The sequence below is a fragment of the Bombina bombina genome, chromosome 11 (genome assembly GCF_027579735.1).
Source record: "Bombina bombina isolate aBomBom1 chromosome 11, aBomBom1.pri, whole genome shotgun sequence".
Lineage (NCBI taxonomy): Eukaryota > Metazoa > Chordata > Amphibia > Anura > Bombinatoridae > Bombina > Bombina bombina.
In genome coordinates this window covers 36707715-36723506 of record NC_069509.1, presented here as the reverse complement: position 1 = coordinate 36723506, position 15792 = coordinate 36707715, and the positions used below count along the sequence as shown (strand labels likewise).

Genomic DNA, 15792 nt, shown 5'->3' with positions numbered 1-15792 from the left:
TGCTAGGGTCCCTTCTGGCGGTCCTAAGGCCGCGGGGCATAGCAGTGGCGCCTTATCTGGACGATATCTTAATTCAGGCGTCAACTTACCAACTAGCCAAATCTCACACGGACATAGTGTTGGCTTTTCTAAGATCTCACGGGTGGAAGCTGAACGTAAAAAAGAGTTTGCTTACCCCTCTCACAAGAGTTCCTTTCCTGGGAACTCTGATAGATTTGGTAGACATGAACATTTTTCTGACGGAGGTCAGGAAATCAAAAATTTTAACCACCTGCCGAGCTCTTCATTACATTCCTCGGCCGTCAGTGGCTCAGTGTATGGAGGTAATCGGACTAATGGTAGCGGCAATGGACATAGTTCTGTTTGCTCACTTGCATCTCAGACCACTGCAACTATGCATGCTCAAACAGTGGAATGGGGATTATGCAAATTTATCTCCTCAGATAAATCTGGATCAAGAGACCAGAGACTCTCTTATTTGGTGGTTGTCACAGGATCATCTGTCCCAGGGAATGTGTTTCCGCAGGCCAGCATGGGTCATAGTGACGACGGACGCCAGCCTATTGGGCTGGGGTGCAGTCTGGAATTCCCTGAAAGCACAGGGAGTGTGGACTCAGGAGGAGGCTCTCCTTCCGATAAATATTCTAGAATTGAGAGCAATATTCAACGCGCTTCAGGCGTGGCCTCAGCTGGCTTCGGCCAGATTCATAAGATTCCAGTCGGACAATATCATGACTGTAGCATATATCAATCATCAGGGGGGAACAAAGAGTTCTCTAGCGATGATAGAGGTTACCAAAATAATTTGATGGGCAGCGACTCACTCTTGCCATCTATCAGCAATCTATATCCCAGGAGTGGAGAACTGGGAAGCGGATCTTCTAAGTTATCAGACTTTTCATCCAGGGGGACTCCATCCGGAGGTGTTTGCACAATTGATTCATCAATGGGGCACACCAGAATTGGATCTGATGGTGTCTCGTCAGAACGCCAAACTTCCTTGTTACGGGTCCAGATCAAGGGATCCTCAAGCAGTACTGATAGATGCTCTAGCAGTACCTTGGTCGTTCAACCTGGCTTATGTGTTTCCACCATTTCCTCTCCTCCCTCGTCTGATTGCCAGAATCAAACAGGAGAGAGCTTTGATGATTTTGATAGCACCTGCGTGGCCACGCAGGACTTGGTATGCAGACCTGGTGGACATGTCATCTCTACCACCATGGACACTGCCACTGAGATGGACCTTCTCATTCAAGGTCCATTCCAGCATCCAAATCTAGTTTCTCTGCGGCTGGCTGCCTGGAGATTGAACGCTTGATTTTATCCAAGCGGGGATTCTCTGAGTCGGTCATAGATACCTTGATTCAGGCTCGAAAGCCTGTCACTAGGAAGATTTATCATAAGATATGGTGTAAATATCTTTATTGGTGTGAATCCAAAGGCTACTCATGGAGTAAGATCAGGATTCCTAGGATTTTGTCCTTTCTCCAAGAAGGATTGGAGAAGGGGTTATCAGCTAGTTCCCTAAAGGGACAGATATCTGCTTTGTCAATTTTACTGCACAAGCGTCTGGCAGATATTCCAGACGTTCAGTCGTTTTGTCAGGCTTTAGTTAGAATCAAGCCTGTGTTTAAACCTGTTGCTACGCCATGGAGTTTGAATTTAGTTCTTAAAGTTCTTCAAGGGGTTCTGTTTGAACCTATGCATTCCATAGATATTAACCCCTTAATGACCACAGCACTTTTCCATTTTCTGTCCGTTTGGGACCAAGGCTATTTTTACATTTTTGCGGTGTTTGTGTTTAGCTGTAATTTTCCTCTTACTCATTTACTGTACCCACACATATTATATACCCTTTTTCTCGCCATTATATGGACTTTCTAAAGATACCATTATTTTCATCATATCTTATAATTTACTATAAAACAAATGATAAAATATGAGGAAAAATGGAAAAAAACACACTTTTTCTAACTTTGACCCCCAAAATCTGTTACACATCTACAACCACCAAAAAACACCCATGCTAAATAGTTTCTAAATTTTGTCCTGAGTTTAGAAATACCCAATGTTTACATGTTCTTTGCTTTTTTTGCAAGTTATAGGGCCATAAATACAAGTAGCACTTTGCTATTTCCAAACCATTTTTTTTTTTCAAAATTAGCGCTAGTTACATTAGAACACTGATATCTTTCAGGAATCCCTGAATATCCCTTGACATGTATATATTTTTTTTAGTAGACAACCCCAAGTATTGATCTAGGCCCATTTTGGTATATTTCATGCCACCATTTCACCGCCAAATGCGATCAAATTAAAAAAAAAAACGTTACATTTTTCACAATTTTAGGTTTCTCACTGAAATCATTTACAAACAGCTTGTGCAATTATGGCACAAATGGTTGTAAATGCTTCTCTGGGATCCCCTTTGTTCAGAAATAGCAGACATATATGGCTTTGTCATTGCTTTTTGGTAATTAGAAGGCCGCTAAATGCCGCTGCGCACCACACGTGTATTATGCCCAGCAGTGCAGGGGTTAATTAGGGAGCTTGTAGGGAGCTTGTATGGTTAATTTTAGCTTTAGTGTAGTGTAGTAGACAACCCAAAGTATTGATCTAGGCCCATTTTGGTATATTTCATGCCACCATTTTACCGCCAAATGCGATCAAATTAAAAAAAATTGTTCACTTTTTTACAAACTTTAGGTTTCTCACTGAAATTATTTACAAACAGCTTGCACAATTATGGCACAAATGGTTGTAAATGCTTCTCTGGGATCCCCTTTGTTCAGAAATAGCAGACATATATGGCTTTGGCATTGCTTTCTGGTACTTAGAAGGCCGCTAAATGCTGCTGCGCATCACACGTGTATTATGGCTAGCAGTAAAGGGGTTAATTAGGTAGTTTGTAGGGAGCTTGCAGGGTTAATTTTAGCTTTAGTGTAGAGATCAGCCTCCCACCTGACACATCAGACCCCCTGATCCCTCCCAAACAGCTCCCTTCCCTCCCCCACCCCAGAATTGTCTCCGCCATCTTAAGTACTGGCAGAAAGTCTGCCAGTACTAAAATAATAGGATTCCCCCCCTTAGCCCCCAACCTCCCTGATCCCCCCAAAACCGCTCTCTAACCCTCCCCTCTGCCTTATTGGGGGCCATCTTGGGTACTGGCAGCTATCTGCCAGTACCCAGTTTGCAAAAAAATATGTTTTTTTTTATTTTTTGCCCAGTTTTTCTGTAGTGTAGCTTCCCCCTCCCCACAGACCAAACCCCACCACCTAACTGATGTGTTTTTAATCTGATTTGTTTATTTTTTTACAATTTTTTTTCATTTTCCTACACTTTTTTTTCTGTAGTGTAGCGGTTCCCACCCGCTCCCTCCCCGTGCACGCGCCCGCCCCCGCCCTCCCGTGCAAGTGTGCGCGTCAGTGCGTGCCCCCTGGCATCCCCGCCCACGATCCCGCCCCCCTCCACATCCCGAGAGCCATCGATGGCCGCCTCCCGGTCCGGCTCCCACCCACCAACGCAGTAAGCCACCGATCTCCGGTGCAGAGAGGGCCACAGAGTGGCTCTCTCTGCACCGGATGGCTTAAAAAGGTTATTGCAGGATGCCTCCATATCGAGGCATCACTGCAATAACCGGAAAGCAGCTGGAAGCGAACAGGATCGCTTCCAGCTGCTTTCCACACCGAGGACGTGCAGGGTACGTCCTCAGGCGTTAATTGCCTTTTTTTTGAGGACGTACCCTGCACGTCCTCGGTCGTTAAGGGGTTAAGCTTCTATCTTGGAAAGTTCTGTTTTTAGTTGCTATCTCTTCGAAGAGTTTCTGAACTATCTGCATTGCAATGCGACTCGCCTTATCTTGTTTTTCATTCTGATAAGGTGGTTTTGCGTACCAAACCTGGTTTTCTTCCTAAGGTTGTTACTAATAAGAATATTAATCAGGAAATTGTTGTTCCTTCCCTGTGTCCTAATCCTTCCTCTAAGAAGGAGCGTCTGTTGCACAACTTGGACGTGGTTCGTGCTTTGAAGTTTTACTTGCAAGCGACCAAAGATTTCCGTCAAACATCTTCTCTGTTTGTTTTCTATTCTGGAAAGCGTAGGGGTCAAAAAGCTAGCTACCTCTCTTTCTTTTTGGCTGAAAAGCATCAGCCGTTTGGCATACGAGACTGCTGGACAGCAGCCTCCTGAAAGAATTACAGCTCACTCTACTAGAGCGGTGGCTTCCACATGGGCTTTTAAAAATGATGCTTCTGTTGAACAGATTTGTAAGGCTGCGACTTGGTCTTCACTTCATACCTTTTCCAAATTTTACAAATTTGATACTTTTGCTTCTTCGGAGGCTATTTTTGGGAGAAAAGTTCTTCAAGCAGTGGTGCCTTCTGTTTAGGCATCCGTCTTGTCCCTCCCGTTCATCCGTCTCCTATAGCTTTGGTATTGTATCCCACAAGTAAAGGATGAATCCGTGGACTTGTCGTACCTTATAGAAGAAAAGTAAATTTATGCTTACCTGATAAATTAATTTCTTCTATGGTACGATGAGTCCACGGCCCGCCCTGTCATTTTAAGACAGATTATATTTTTTTTATTTAAACTTCAGTCACCTCTGCACCTTTTAGTTTCTCCTTTTTCTTCCTATACCTTCGGTCGAATGACTGGGGCGTGGAGCTAAGGGAGGAGCTATATAGACAGCTCTGCTGTGGTGCTCTTTGCCACATCCTGTTAGCAGGAGGATAATATCCCACAAGTAAAGGATGAATCAGTGGACTGGTCGTACCATAGAATAAATTCATTTATCAGGTAAGCATAAATTTACTTTTTTCTAACTTTGACCCCTAAAATATGTTACATATCTACAGCAACCAAAAAACACCCATGCTAAATAGTTTTTAAATTTTGTCCTGAGTTTAGAAATACCCAATGTTTACATGTTCTTTGCTTTTTTTTTGCAAGTTATAGGGCAATAAATACAAGAAGCACTTTGCTATTTCCAAAACTTTTTTTTTCTCAAAATTAGCGATAGTTACATTGAGACACTGATATCTGTCAGGAATCCCTAAATATCCCTTGACATGTATATATTTTTTTTTTAGAAGACAACCCAAAGTATTGATCTAGTCCCATTTTGGTATATTTCATGCCACCATTTCACCACCAAATACGATCAAATAAAGAAAATCGTTCACTTTTTCACAAATTTTTTTTTATAAACTTTAGTTTTCTCACTGAAATTATTTATAAACAGCTTGTGCAATTATGGCACAAATGGTTGTAAATGCTTCTCTGGGGTCCCCTTTGTTCAGAAATAGCAGACTTATATGGCTTTGGCGTTGCTTTTTGCTAATTAGAAGGCCACTAAATGCAGCTGCGCACCACACGTGTATTATGCCCAGCAGTGAAAGGGTTAATTAGGGAGCTTGTAGGGTTAATTTTAGCTTTAATGTAGTAGACAACCCAAAGTATTGATCTAGGCACATTTTGACATATTTCATGCCACCATTTCACCGCCAAATGTGATCAAATAAAAAAAATCGTTCACTTTTTCACAAACTTTAGTTTTCTCACTGAAATTATTTACAAACAGCTTGTGCAATTATGGCACAAATTGTTGTAAAAGCTTCTCTGGGATCCCCTTTGTTCAGAAATAGCAGACATATATGGCTTTGGCGTTGCTTTTTGGTAATTAGAAGGCCGCTAAATGCCTCTGCACACCACATGTGTATTATGCCCAGAAGTGAAAGGGTTAATTAGGTAACTTGTAAGCAGCTTGCAGGGTTAATTTTAGCTTTAGTGTAGAGATCAACCTCCCACCTGACACATCCCACCCCCCGATCCCTCCCAAACAGCTCTCTTCTCTCCCCACCCCACAATTGTCCCGCCATCTTAGGTACTGGCAGAAAGTCTGCCAGTATAAATAAAAGTGTTAAAAAAACAAACAAACAAAACAAAAAACATATTCTGCTGTGTAGGATCCCCCCTTAGTCCCCAACCTCCCTGACCCCCCCCCCAAACATCTCTCTAACCCTCCCCCTCTACCTTATTGTGCTGCCAGTACCCAGTTTGCCATCAAATATGGTATTTTTTATAAAATTATTAAATATTTTCTGTAGGGTAGCTGTCCCCCCTCAATATCCAACCCCTTACCAGATCCCGTAGCTAAAAATTCCCACCCTCCCCTGTCCTCTCTCCCACCTTATCTAATAAATTAATTGTGCCATAGTGTAGCGTTCCCACCCGCTCCCGCCCCTGTGCTTGCGCACGCGGTCCCACCACCCTCTGACTACTTCCTCCCATCGATGGCCGCCCACCTGCCTCTCTGCATCGGCTCCCACCCACCAACGATAACGACCATCGATGGCCGATGCGCATAATTGATCTAATTATGAACATTCAAAAACAAAAATAACATACGAAAATTGGAAATAACATTCGTTTAATGCATTTTAAGTTTTTTTTTGTCTTTAACATTTGTTTGTCCAAAAAAAAAAAAAAGTCCACAGGACTATTTGTTCGACCAAACAAATTGTACTTTCAACACATTGGCCCATCCCTACTGCTGATATATAAACACATAATTCAGTGTCCCTTTACCATTTGGAACAGAACAGCAATAAACTCTCCACCCCTTTGCTGTATAAGACGTGATTAGTTTGTGTTAGTTGCTATAGTAAGGATGGCAAGTGCTGATCTGAGAGAGGAGCTAACCTGTTCCATCTGCCTTAGTATTTTTACTGATCCAGTAACTCTCATCTGTGGACATGATTTCTGCCTGGGTTGCATTAAAAAGACATTGGATAACCAGACAAAGGGAGAATATTCCTGCCCTGAATGTCGGAAAGAATTCAAGAAAATACCTGAACTTAAAAGAAACTTTAGGTTGAGTAATATAGTGGCGTGCTTCCATAGTACACAAAGGGAGTCTGGTATTTCCTGCACTTATTGTGTTAACTCCTCTGTACCTGCTGCTAAGTCATGTCTGCATTGCGAGGCTTCGCTGTGTGATAAGCACGTCACATTGCACAGCAAATCAGAGGAACATGTTATGTCTGAACCTACAAATTCCTGGAGTAACAGAAAATGCTCTGTCCATAAGGAGCCACTACGGTATTACTGCTCTAAAGATGAAGTGTGCATCTGCGTATCCTGCTTCTTGATTGGAAAACACAAGGGGCACCAGATGGAGCTGCTGTTTGAGGCTTGTAAAAAGAAAAAAAAGAAACTGATAAATGTTCTAGATATAGTGGAGTCCAAGCACAAGGACACTGAAAAGAGAGTTTGTGATCTGCAGAAGCACAGCAAAGAGTTGTGCGAGAGATCAGCTGGTGAAACAAAGCAGGTCATTGCCCTGTTAAGGGAAGAGTTTGAAGTCTTAGAAAAGCAAATCCTGAGCGAGATCTCCAGGAAGGAGCAACAAGTTTCATGCCATATCTCTGGTCAGATTAAGCAGTTTGAAATGGAGAAGGATATTCTGAACAAGAAGATGTGTTACATCAAGGAACTGTGCAACACGACTGATCCACTAACTGTCTTGCAAGAACTGGAATCACCCAATGTTGACTTGGGCGAGTTTGAAAAAGCAGATAGTGAGGATACACAGAGAGACGATAAAAAGGCACATGCAGAAAATGGCTTAGATGAGAACCTGATCTATATAACTTTATACCGACGCTTAGCTGATTTTGTAACTGATGTAGTAGTGAAGAAGTGGCTTCATTTGCAGGAGTCTTTGGACATATCGCTGGATGTAAACACAGCTGCCAATAACGTAGCTTTATCAGGTGACTTGAAAACCGCCTCCTGGTCAGAGATAAAGCAGCAACGACCAGAAAAAAAAGAGAGATTTCTGAGTCATCAGGTTTTAAGCACCAGGAACTTTTCTTCAGGACGACATTACTGGGAGGTGCAGGCCAGTGGTTCAGGGGAATGGAGTGTAGGGTTGTGCTACCCTAGTATAGCAAGACAAGGAGATCCTTCTATCATGGGACGAAATAAAAAGTCCTGGTGTTTACAGTGGAATAACCGTAAGCACTGGAGCTTTGCGTTAGTTTTTGGATATAATGAAGGTTTCTCAGTTGTTAAGGATTCACTAGAAATCCCTATTCATAACACGTCTTCCTGCCAGAGATTAGGAATATTGCTGGACTATGAGGCTGGGCGTCTGTCTTTTTATGCACTGAGTGACCCTATCCAGCACCTATACACCTTTACTGTCACCTTTAAGGAGTCTCTCTATATGGCATTCAGAGTAGATCGTGGTGCTTGGGTCAGAATCAGGAGCTAGAAGCACTATTGTAGTTTCCAGTCTATACAAATGGGATATTTATCCAGTGGGTTAAGACCATGACAAGGTTTTCTAATTCACTCCCATTCTAATCCATGCATTAACCCTGTAATAAAGCAGTTATCTAATGGTTCTGAATTTGTGGATAGACATGTTGTGAACCTGTCCGCATTTAATCGCAAAGTGTAGGGCGCATTTGCTCACCATAGCTGCCTCCCTTGCTCTTGCACAACTAATTTTGCAAGAGCAGGTCTTGTCAATCACCCTGGTCAAATGAGACCTGGTTGATTTACATCCGCCAATTTAGAGGGCTTAAGAAGCAGCGGTTTAAACCACAACTTCATAAATATCAGTTGCAGAGGCATCTGCATCAGGAAAAATAAACCCCTTACTTTGAATTTCAAAGGAGCACCAGATTATATTTTATGACAAATTTTAATTGTCCTTCCCTTTCCTGTCCCCTGTATCACATGACAGCTGTCAGCAAATCACAAAATAATGCATGTATTCAGTCACTGTGAACTCATGTACTTGCTCAGTAGGACCTGGTGCCTCACAAAATATACATATAAAAATCCAATTATTAATTGGATTTTATTTAAATTGCATGATCTGTCTGAATAATAAACATTACATTTTGACTTTAGTTTCCCTTTAACTGGTGTTCCTTTTTTTTTTTTGGTTTTAAAGGGATAGGAAAGTCAAAATTAAACTTGCATGATTCAGATAGAGCATGTCATTTAAAGACACTTTTAAATTCACTTTTATTTTCAAACTTGCTTTGTTCTCTTGTCATCCCTTGTTGAAAAAGAATACACACATATCCTACACTAGTGTGAGCTGCTGCTAATTGGTGGACACATTTGTCTCTTGTGATTGGCTAACTAGATGTGTTCAGCTTCCTGCCAGTAGTGCAAAGCTGTCCCTTCAGCAATGGATAACAAAAGAATGAAGCAAATTTGATAATAGAAGTAAATTGGAAAGTTGTTTAAAATTGTATGTTCTATCCAAATCATGAAAGAAAAATGTGGGTTTACTGTCCCTTTAATTCTACAAGTTCAACCTGTTGAAAATTAATTTCACACACTTTCAAAAGCTTGAAAAACACTTTACATGTACCCCTTTTAATATTAAATAAAAAAGTTATAAATCAATCTTTTAAACTGTGAAATGTGTGCACTAATTAAATAATTAAAAACAATATAATTTACATGATTATGTATTATTTACATGACGTTTTTGGAGGTTTAAACTTTATTTGTAACATTAATAAAAATAATTTTAAATAAATCATTGCTCAAATTTTCTGAAATGGTGGTAAAGAGAAATAAAAAGGATACAAAGAGAATGAAGCACATTATATAATACAAAACAATTGAAAGATGTTTAAATTGCTATGCTCTGAATCATGAAAGAAAACTATGTGTGCTCCATGAACTAACAAGGTAATTAATTGATTGTGGGCTAGATTACAAGTGGAGAGCTAATTTATCGCACGTCCGTAATATACCATTGTTTACCATTCCAAATATAATAAGACCTGATGTTCTGTTCATGTCATGTTATTATGGAGTTTTTGATGAATTGGAATTGAGGTAAAAACACCCTAGTTGTGAATGGAGAATTTTCATAACAACCTGTAAGTATTATTGATATTATTATTGTTGTTATTAGCATTATTTGTAGAGCACCAGCATATTCTGGAGTGTTAGAACAAATGTACATTGTGCCATTATACAATTTACAAATACACAAATGATGGTGAGGTAGAGGGCGCTGCCCATGAGCTGCACCTGATGATGGGTACCCTGTAAAAATTATACAGGGCAAGCAGGCTTGTGAGTTTACTCCGATGGATTGGAATAAACCCCTGTGACTAGTTTTAGAAACTAACAGATAGGAAGGAACTGCACGTTGCATTGATTTCAAATTATGCAAATTTGAATTTATCCTAAATTTTGTGAGGGTTGTAACATAGCTGCCACTTATAGCTCTTATTCAAACCTTGATTGTTCTTTAGAGGGTAAATTCTAAACTTGGGTATAATTCCACAACTAAAGGAGATCCTTTACTGAAATAAAAGATGGTCCCTATCTCCATTAATTCCACAGCGATAACCGGCTTCTAAATAGCCTTTCATAATGTAGGCAACTATACGCATCTCATACTGGGCCAGTGGAAGCATAGACTGCTACTGCAGCTGGCTAATTATGGGATACGTGAAACCCCTGATATGCTGGGGGGTGTTTTTCCTTTTTTTTTCTTTTTTTATTGTGGTTAGCAAGGTATAGAGGCAAAATAATTTGTTTCATACAGAAAAGGACAAGAAAAGAGAAAATAAATCACAAACATACTGCAGTACAACCATGGGAAATTATTCATCATTTATGTACATATAAACATGAGCAGAACATTATTGAGTAATGGAATCACATATGCCAGTACAAAGTTCTACAAGACATAATCATTTTAAACTCAGATATCTTTTTAAGAACAAATAAAACGTATCATTTCTGATATACTGTTAATAAAATCAATCACTGGATCTAAATACATTTGTTTCTATGTGTCATAAATTATATTTATTAAGGAAGGTTTATTTGGACATATGAGAATAATGGTAAAAAACAAGGTTTTGCACAAAGGGAAATCAAGAAAAAGGGATAAAGAAGAGGTGAGATGGGCAGGAGGTAAATGCGAGAGAGAGGTGAGATTGGCAGGAGGTAGATGCAAGAGAGAGGTGAGATGGGAGGAGGTAAATGCGAGAGAGAGGTGAGATGGGCAGGACGTAGATGCGAGAGAGGTGAGATAGGCAGGAGGTAGATGCGAGAGAGAGGATAGATGGGCAGGAGGTAAATGCGAGAGAGAGGTGAGATGGGAGGAGGTAAATGTGAAAGAGGTGAGATGGGCACAGGAGGTAGATGCGAGAGAGAGAGGTGAGATGGGCAGGAGGTAGATGCGAGAGAGAGGTGAGATAGTCAGGAGGTAGGTGCAAGAGACAGGTGGGATGAGCAGGAGGTAGATGCGAGAGAGGTGTGAGATGGACAAGAGGTAGGTGCGAGAGAGAGGTGAGATGGGCAGGAGGTAGATGCGAGAGAGAGGTGAGATGGGCAGGAGGTAGGTGCAAGAGACAGGTGGGATGGGCAGGAGGTAGATTAGAGAGAGAGAGGTGTGAGATGGGCAGGAGGTAGATGCGAGAGAGAAAGGTGAGATGGGCAGGAGGTAGATGCAAGAGAGGGAGGTGAGATGGGCAGGAGGTAGATGCGAGAGAGAGGCAAGATGGGCAGGAGGTAGATGCGAGAAAGAGGTGAGATGGGCAGGCAGTGGATGCGAGAGAGAGTTGAGATGGGCAGGAGGTAGATGCAAGAGAGAGAGGTGGGATGGGCAGGAGGTAGATACGAGAGAGAGAGGTGAGATGGGCAGGAGGTAGATGCGAGAGAGAGGTGAGATGGGCAGGAGGTAGATGCAAGAGAGAGAGGTGAGATGGGCAGGAGGTAGATGCAAGAGAGAGAGGTGAGATGGGCAGGAGGTAGATGCAAGAGAGAGAGGTGAGGTGGGCAGGAGGTAGATGCGAGAGAGAGGTGAAATAGGCAGGAGGTAGATGCAAGAGAGTTGAGATGGGCAGGAGGTAGATGAGAGAAAGAGGTGAGATGGGCAGGAGGTAGATGCGAGATAGAGGTGAAATAGGCAGGAGGTAGATGAGAGAGAGAGAGTTGAGATGGGCAGGAAGTAGATGCGAGAGAGAGAGAGGTGAGATGGGCAGGAGGTAGATGCGAGAGAGATAGAAGTGAGATGGGCAAGAGGTAGATGAGAGGTGAGATGTGCAGGAGGTAGATGCGAGAGAGAGAGGGGAGATGTGCAGGAGGTAGATGCGAGAGAGAGGTGAGATGGGCTGGAGGTAGATGCGAGAGAGAGGTGAGATGGGCTGGAGGTAGATGCGAGAGAGAGGTGAGATGTGCAGGAGGTAGAGGTGAGATGGGCTGGAGGTAGATGCGAGAGAGAGGTGAAATAGGCAGGAGGTAGATGCGAGAGAGAGAGAGTTGAGATGGGCAGAAGGTAGATGTGAGATAGAGGTGAGATGGGCAGGAGTTAGATGTGAGAGAGAGGTGAGATGGGCAGGAGGTAGATATGAGAGAGAGGTGAAATAGGCAGGAGGTAGATGCGAGAGAGAGTTGAGATGGGCAGAAGGTAGATGTGAGATAGAGGTGAGATGGGCAGGAGGTAGATGTGAGAGAGAGGTGAAATAGGCAGGAGGTAGATGCGAGAGAGAAAGGTGAGATGGGCAGAAGGTAGATGTGAGATAGAGGTGAGATGGGCTGGAGGTAGATGTGAGAGAGAGGTGAGATGGGCTGGAGGTAGATGCGAGAGAGAGAGGTGAGATGTGCAGGAGGTAGATGCGAGAGAGAGGTGAGATGGGCTGGAGGTAGATGCGAGAGAGAGGTGAAATAGACAGGAGGTAGATGCGAGAGAGAGAGTTGAGATGGGCAGAAGGTAGATGTGAGAGAGAGGTGAGATGGGCAGGAGGTAGATGTGAGAGAGAGGTGAGATGGGCACGAGGTAGATGCGAGAGAGAGTTGAGATGGGCAGAAGGTAGATGTGAGATAGAGGTGAGATGGGCAGGAGGTAGATGCGAGAGAGAGTTGAGATGGGCAGAAGGTAGATGTGAGATAGAGGTAAGATGGGCAGGAGGTAGATGTGAGAGAGAGGTGAAATAGGCAGGAGGTAGATGCGAGAGAGAGAGTTGAGATGGGCAGAAGGTAGATGTGAGATAGAGGTGAGATGGGCAGGAGGTAGATGTGAGAGAGAGGTGAGATGGGCAGGAGGTAGATGCAAGAGAGAGGTGAGATGGGCAGGAGGTAGATGCGAGAGAGAGAGGTGAGATGGGCAGGAGGTAGATGCGAGAGAGAGAGAGGTGAGATGGGCAGGAGGTAGATGCGAGAGAGAGAGGTGAGATGGGCAGGAGGTAGATGCGAGAGAGGTTAGATGGGCAGGAGGTAGATGTGAGAGAGAGGTTAGATGGGCAGGAGGTAGATGTGAGAGAGGTGAGATGGGCAGGAGGTAGATGCGCGAGAGAGAGAGGTGAGATGGGCAGGAGGTAGATGCGCAAGAGAGAGAGCTGAGATGGGCAGGAGGTAGATGCGCGAGAGAGAGAGGTGAGATGGGCAGGAGGTAGATGCACGAGAGAGAGAGAGAGAGGTGAGATGGGCAGGATATAATTTATGTACATATAAACATGAACAGAACATTATTGAGTAATGGAATCACATATGCCAGTACGAAGTTCTACAAGACATAATCATTTTAAACTCAGATATCTTTTTAAGAACAAATAAAACGTATCATTTCTGATATACTGTAAATAAAATCAATCACTGGATCTAAATACATTTGTTTCTATGTGTCATAAATTATATTTATTAAGGAAGGTTTATTTGGACATATGAGAATAATGGTAATAAACAAGGTTTTGCACAAAGGGAAATCAAGAAAAAGGGATAAAGAAGAGGTGAGATGGGCAGGAGGTAAATGCGAGAGAGAGGTGAGATGGGCAGGAGGTAGATGCAAGAGAGAGGTGAGATGGGAGGAGGTAAATGCGAGAGAGAGGTGAGATGGGCAGAAGGTAGGTGTGAGAGAGGTGAGATGGGCAGGAGGTAGATGCGAGAGAGAGAGGTGAGATGGGCAGGAGGTAGATGCGAGAGAGAGGTGAGATGGGCAGGAGGTAGATGCGAGAGAGAGGTGAGATGGGCAGGAGGTAGATGCGAGAGAGAGGTGAGATGGGCAGGAGGTAGATGCGAGAGAGAGGTGAGATGGGCAGGAGGTAGATGCGAGAGAGAGGTGAGATGGGCAGGAGGTAGATGCGAGAGAGAGGTGAGATGGGCAGGAGGTAGATGCGAGAGAGAGGTGAGATGGGCAGGAGGTAGATGCAAGAGAGAGGTGAGATGGGCAGGAGGTAGATGCGAGAGAGAGGTGAGATGGGCAGGAGGTAGATGCGAGAGAGAGAGGTGAGATGGGCAGGAGGTAGATGCGAGAGAGAGGTGAGATGGGCAGGAGGTAGATGTGAGAGAGAGAGAGGTGAGATGGGCAGGAGGTAGATGCAAGAGAGAGAGGTGAGATGGGCAGGAGGTAGATGCGAGAGAGAGGTGAGATGGGCAGGAGGTAGATGCGAGAGAGAGGTACGGCATCGCAGAACATTTCTTAATAAGTTATATTAGCCCAACAAGAGAAGATTTAGATCCTAAACGCAAATACAGTATGAGCATTATAAAAGGAGAGGTTACAGACCACAGACATAGCTTCATGTTGCCATAGAGCGACCTCAGATCACAAGCTGCAGTGTCAGTTTTCCTATTGTATGTCCCTTTCACTACTATCAATTAACAGATATGTTACGTTTACCAAAATAATAGATTTACATTCCTCTACCCACCTTTTAAGGAAAAATTTGTAATGCGACAACCAATCTGATCTCCCCACAAGGATACCGATATTATTTTATCTCCACTGCAATAACATAATCATAAGTTCTCCCTCTACCCTCACCACACACTAGAAGCCTCACTGGATAACCTTTATACCCGGTAACTGCAGATAAAAGGATGACGAAATAGGAGATCAGTGTGCCAATAAATGTATTATTCTTAAAGGGACATTAAACACTTTGAGATAGTAATATAAAACGATAAATCATATACATACAGTATATATATATATATATATATATATAAAAACAAAGGTACTGCAAAAGAATAAAAAGAGAAAGTGCTCCAATGGTATAGTATTTCACTGCTCCACTCCACCACACACAGCTTCTCATACACAAGGAAAAATACTCACAATCTGAAATGCACTAAAATAAGTGCACTATAGGCAGACTGGGCGAATCAGACCCCTCCAGCAAGCTCCCTCCGGTAAGCACAGCTTGCTCAGGAACAGAGATAGACTCCACTAGTATCAAATGGATATATTAAATCACCAAACCAATGTGATTCAGTGAAAAAATTATCCTAAGGCACAGGGTTCCTAATACTGCATGGTACTACTTCTTCAGGCAGACTTTTACATATAACCAGATACATAAATAAGTACCAACAAACCAATTAAGCACCTCTTTTTTCATTGGTTACCTAAACAAAATAAGATTAAGAAAAAGAATTTCGATAAAAAGAAAATTCTGGTTAAACTTGTGAATAAATCCAAGTAGGAGCAATTATATAGCTTCTGAAAGATCATATGATAACTTCTGAAGGAATAGGTCCTCTGACAGATCATGTAATCATGTATTAGAGAATGGTTTATTTGTTCAGAATGGGAGATCAAAGAGGAATTTTGCGCAGAGACATAATTATGTTACTGCTGGGAAAGACAAACACTTTTTTCCCCAATTCTGAACAGAGGAAACATGATAAAAAAATTGTAACTCCCCAACCATCAACATTATTTGGTGATTCTAGAAAGAGAACAAAATTGGTCTTCCACCCACTTTTGGAAAAAGTAGATAGCAAAAGGAAATTACT

At 42.5% G+C, this 15792-nt stretch overlaps 2 protein-coding genes across 2 annotated transcripts in view; one reads left to right on the top strand and one right to left on the bottom strand.

The window, feature by feature from the left end:
- Positions 1-14817, bottom strand: part of LOC128642101 (sulfotransferase 1C1) — a 68370-nt gene extending 53553 nt beyond the window's left edge. Inside the window, exon 1 of the mRNA XM_053694762.1 lies at positions 14706-14817. The gene's annotated coding sequence lies outside the window, so the exon portion shown is untranslated. The remainder of the gene's footprint in view (positions 1-14705) is intronic.
- On the top strand, positions 6671-8278 carry LOC128641637 (E3 ubiquitin/ISG15 ligase TRIM25-like). The gene has a single exon (XM_053694173.1). It carries the CDS (start codon positions 6671-6673, stop codon positions 8276-8278), a length of 1608 nt encoding a protein of 535 aa, XP_053550148.1.
- Positions 14818-15792: the final 975 nt, after the last annotated feature.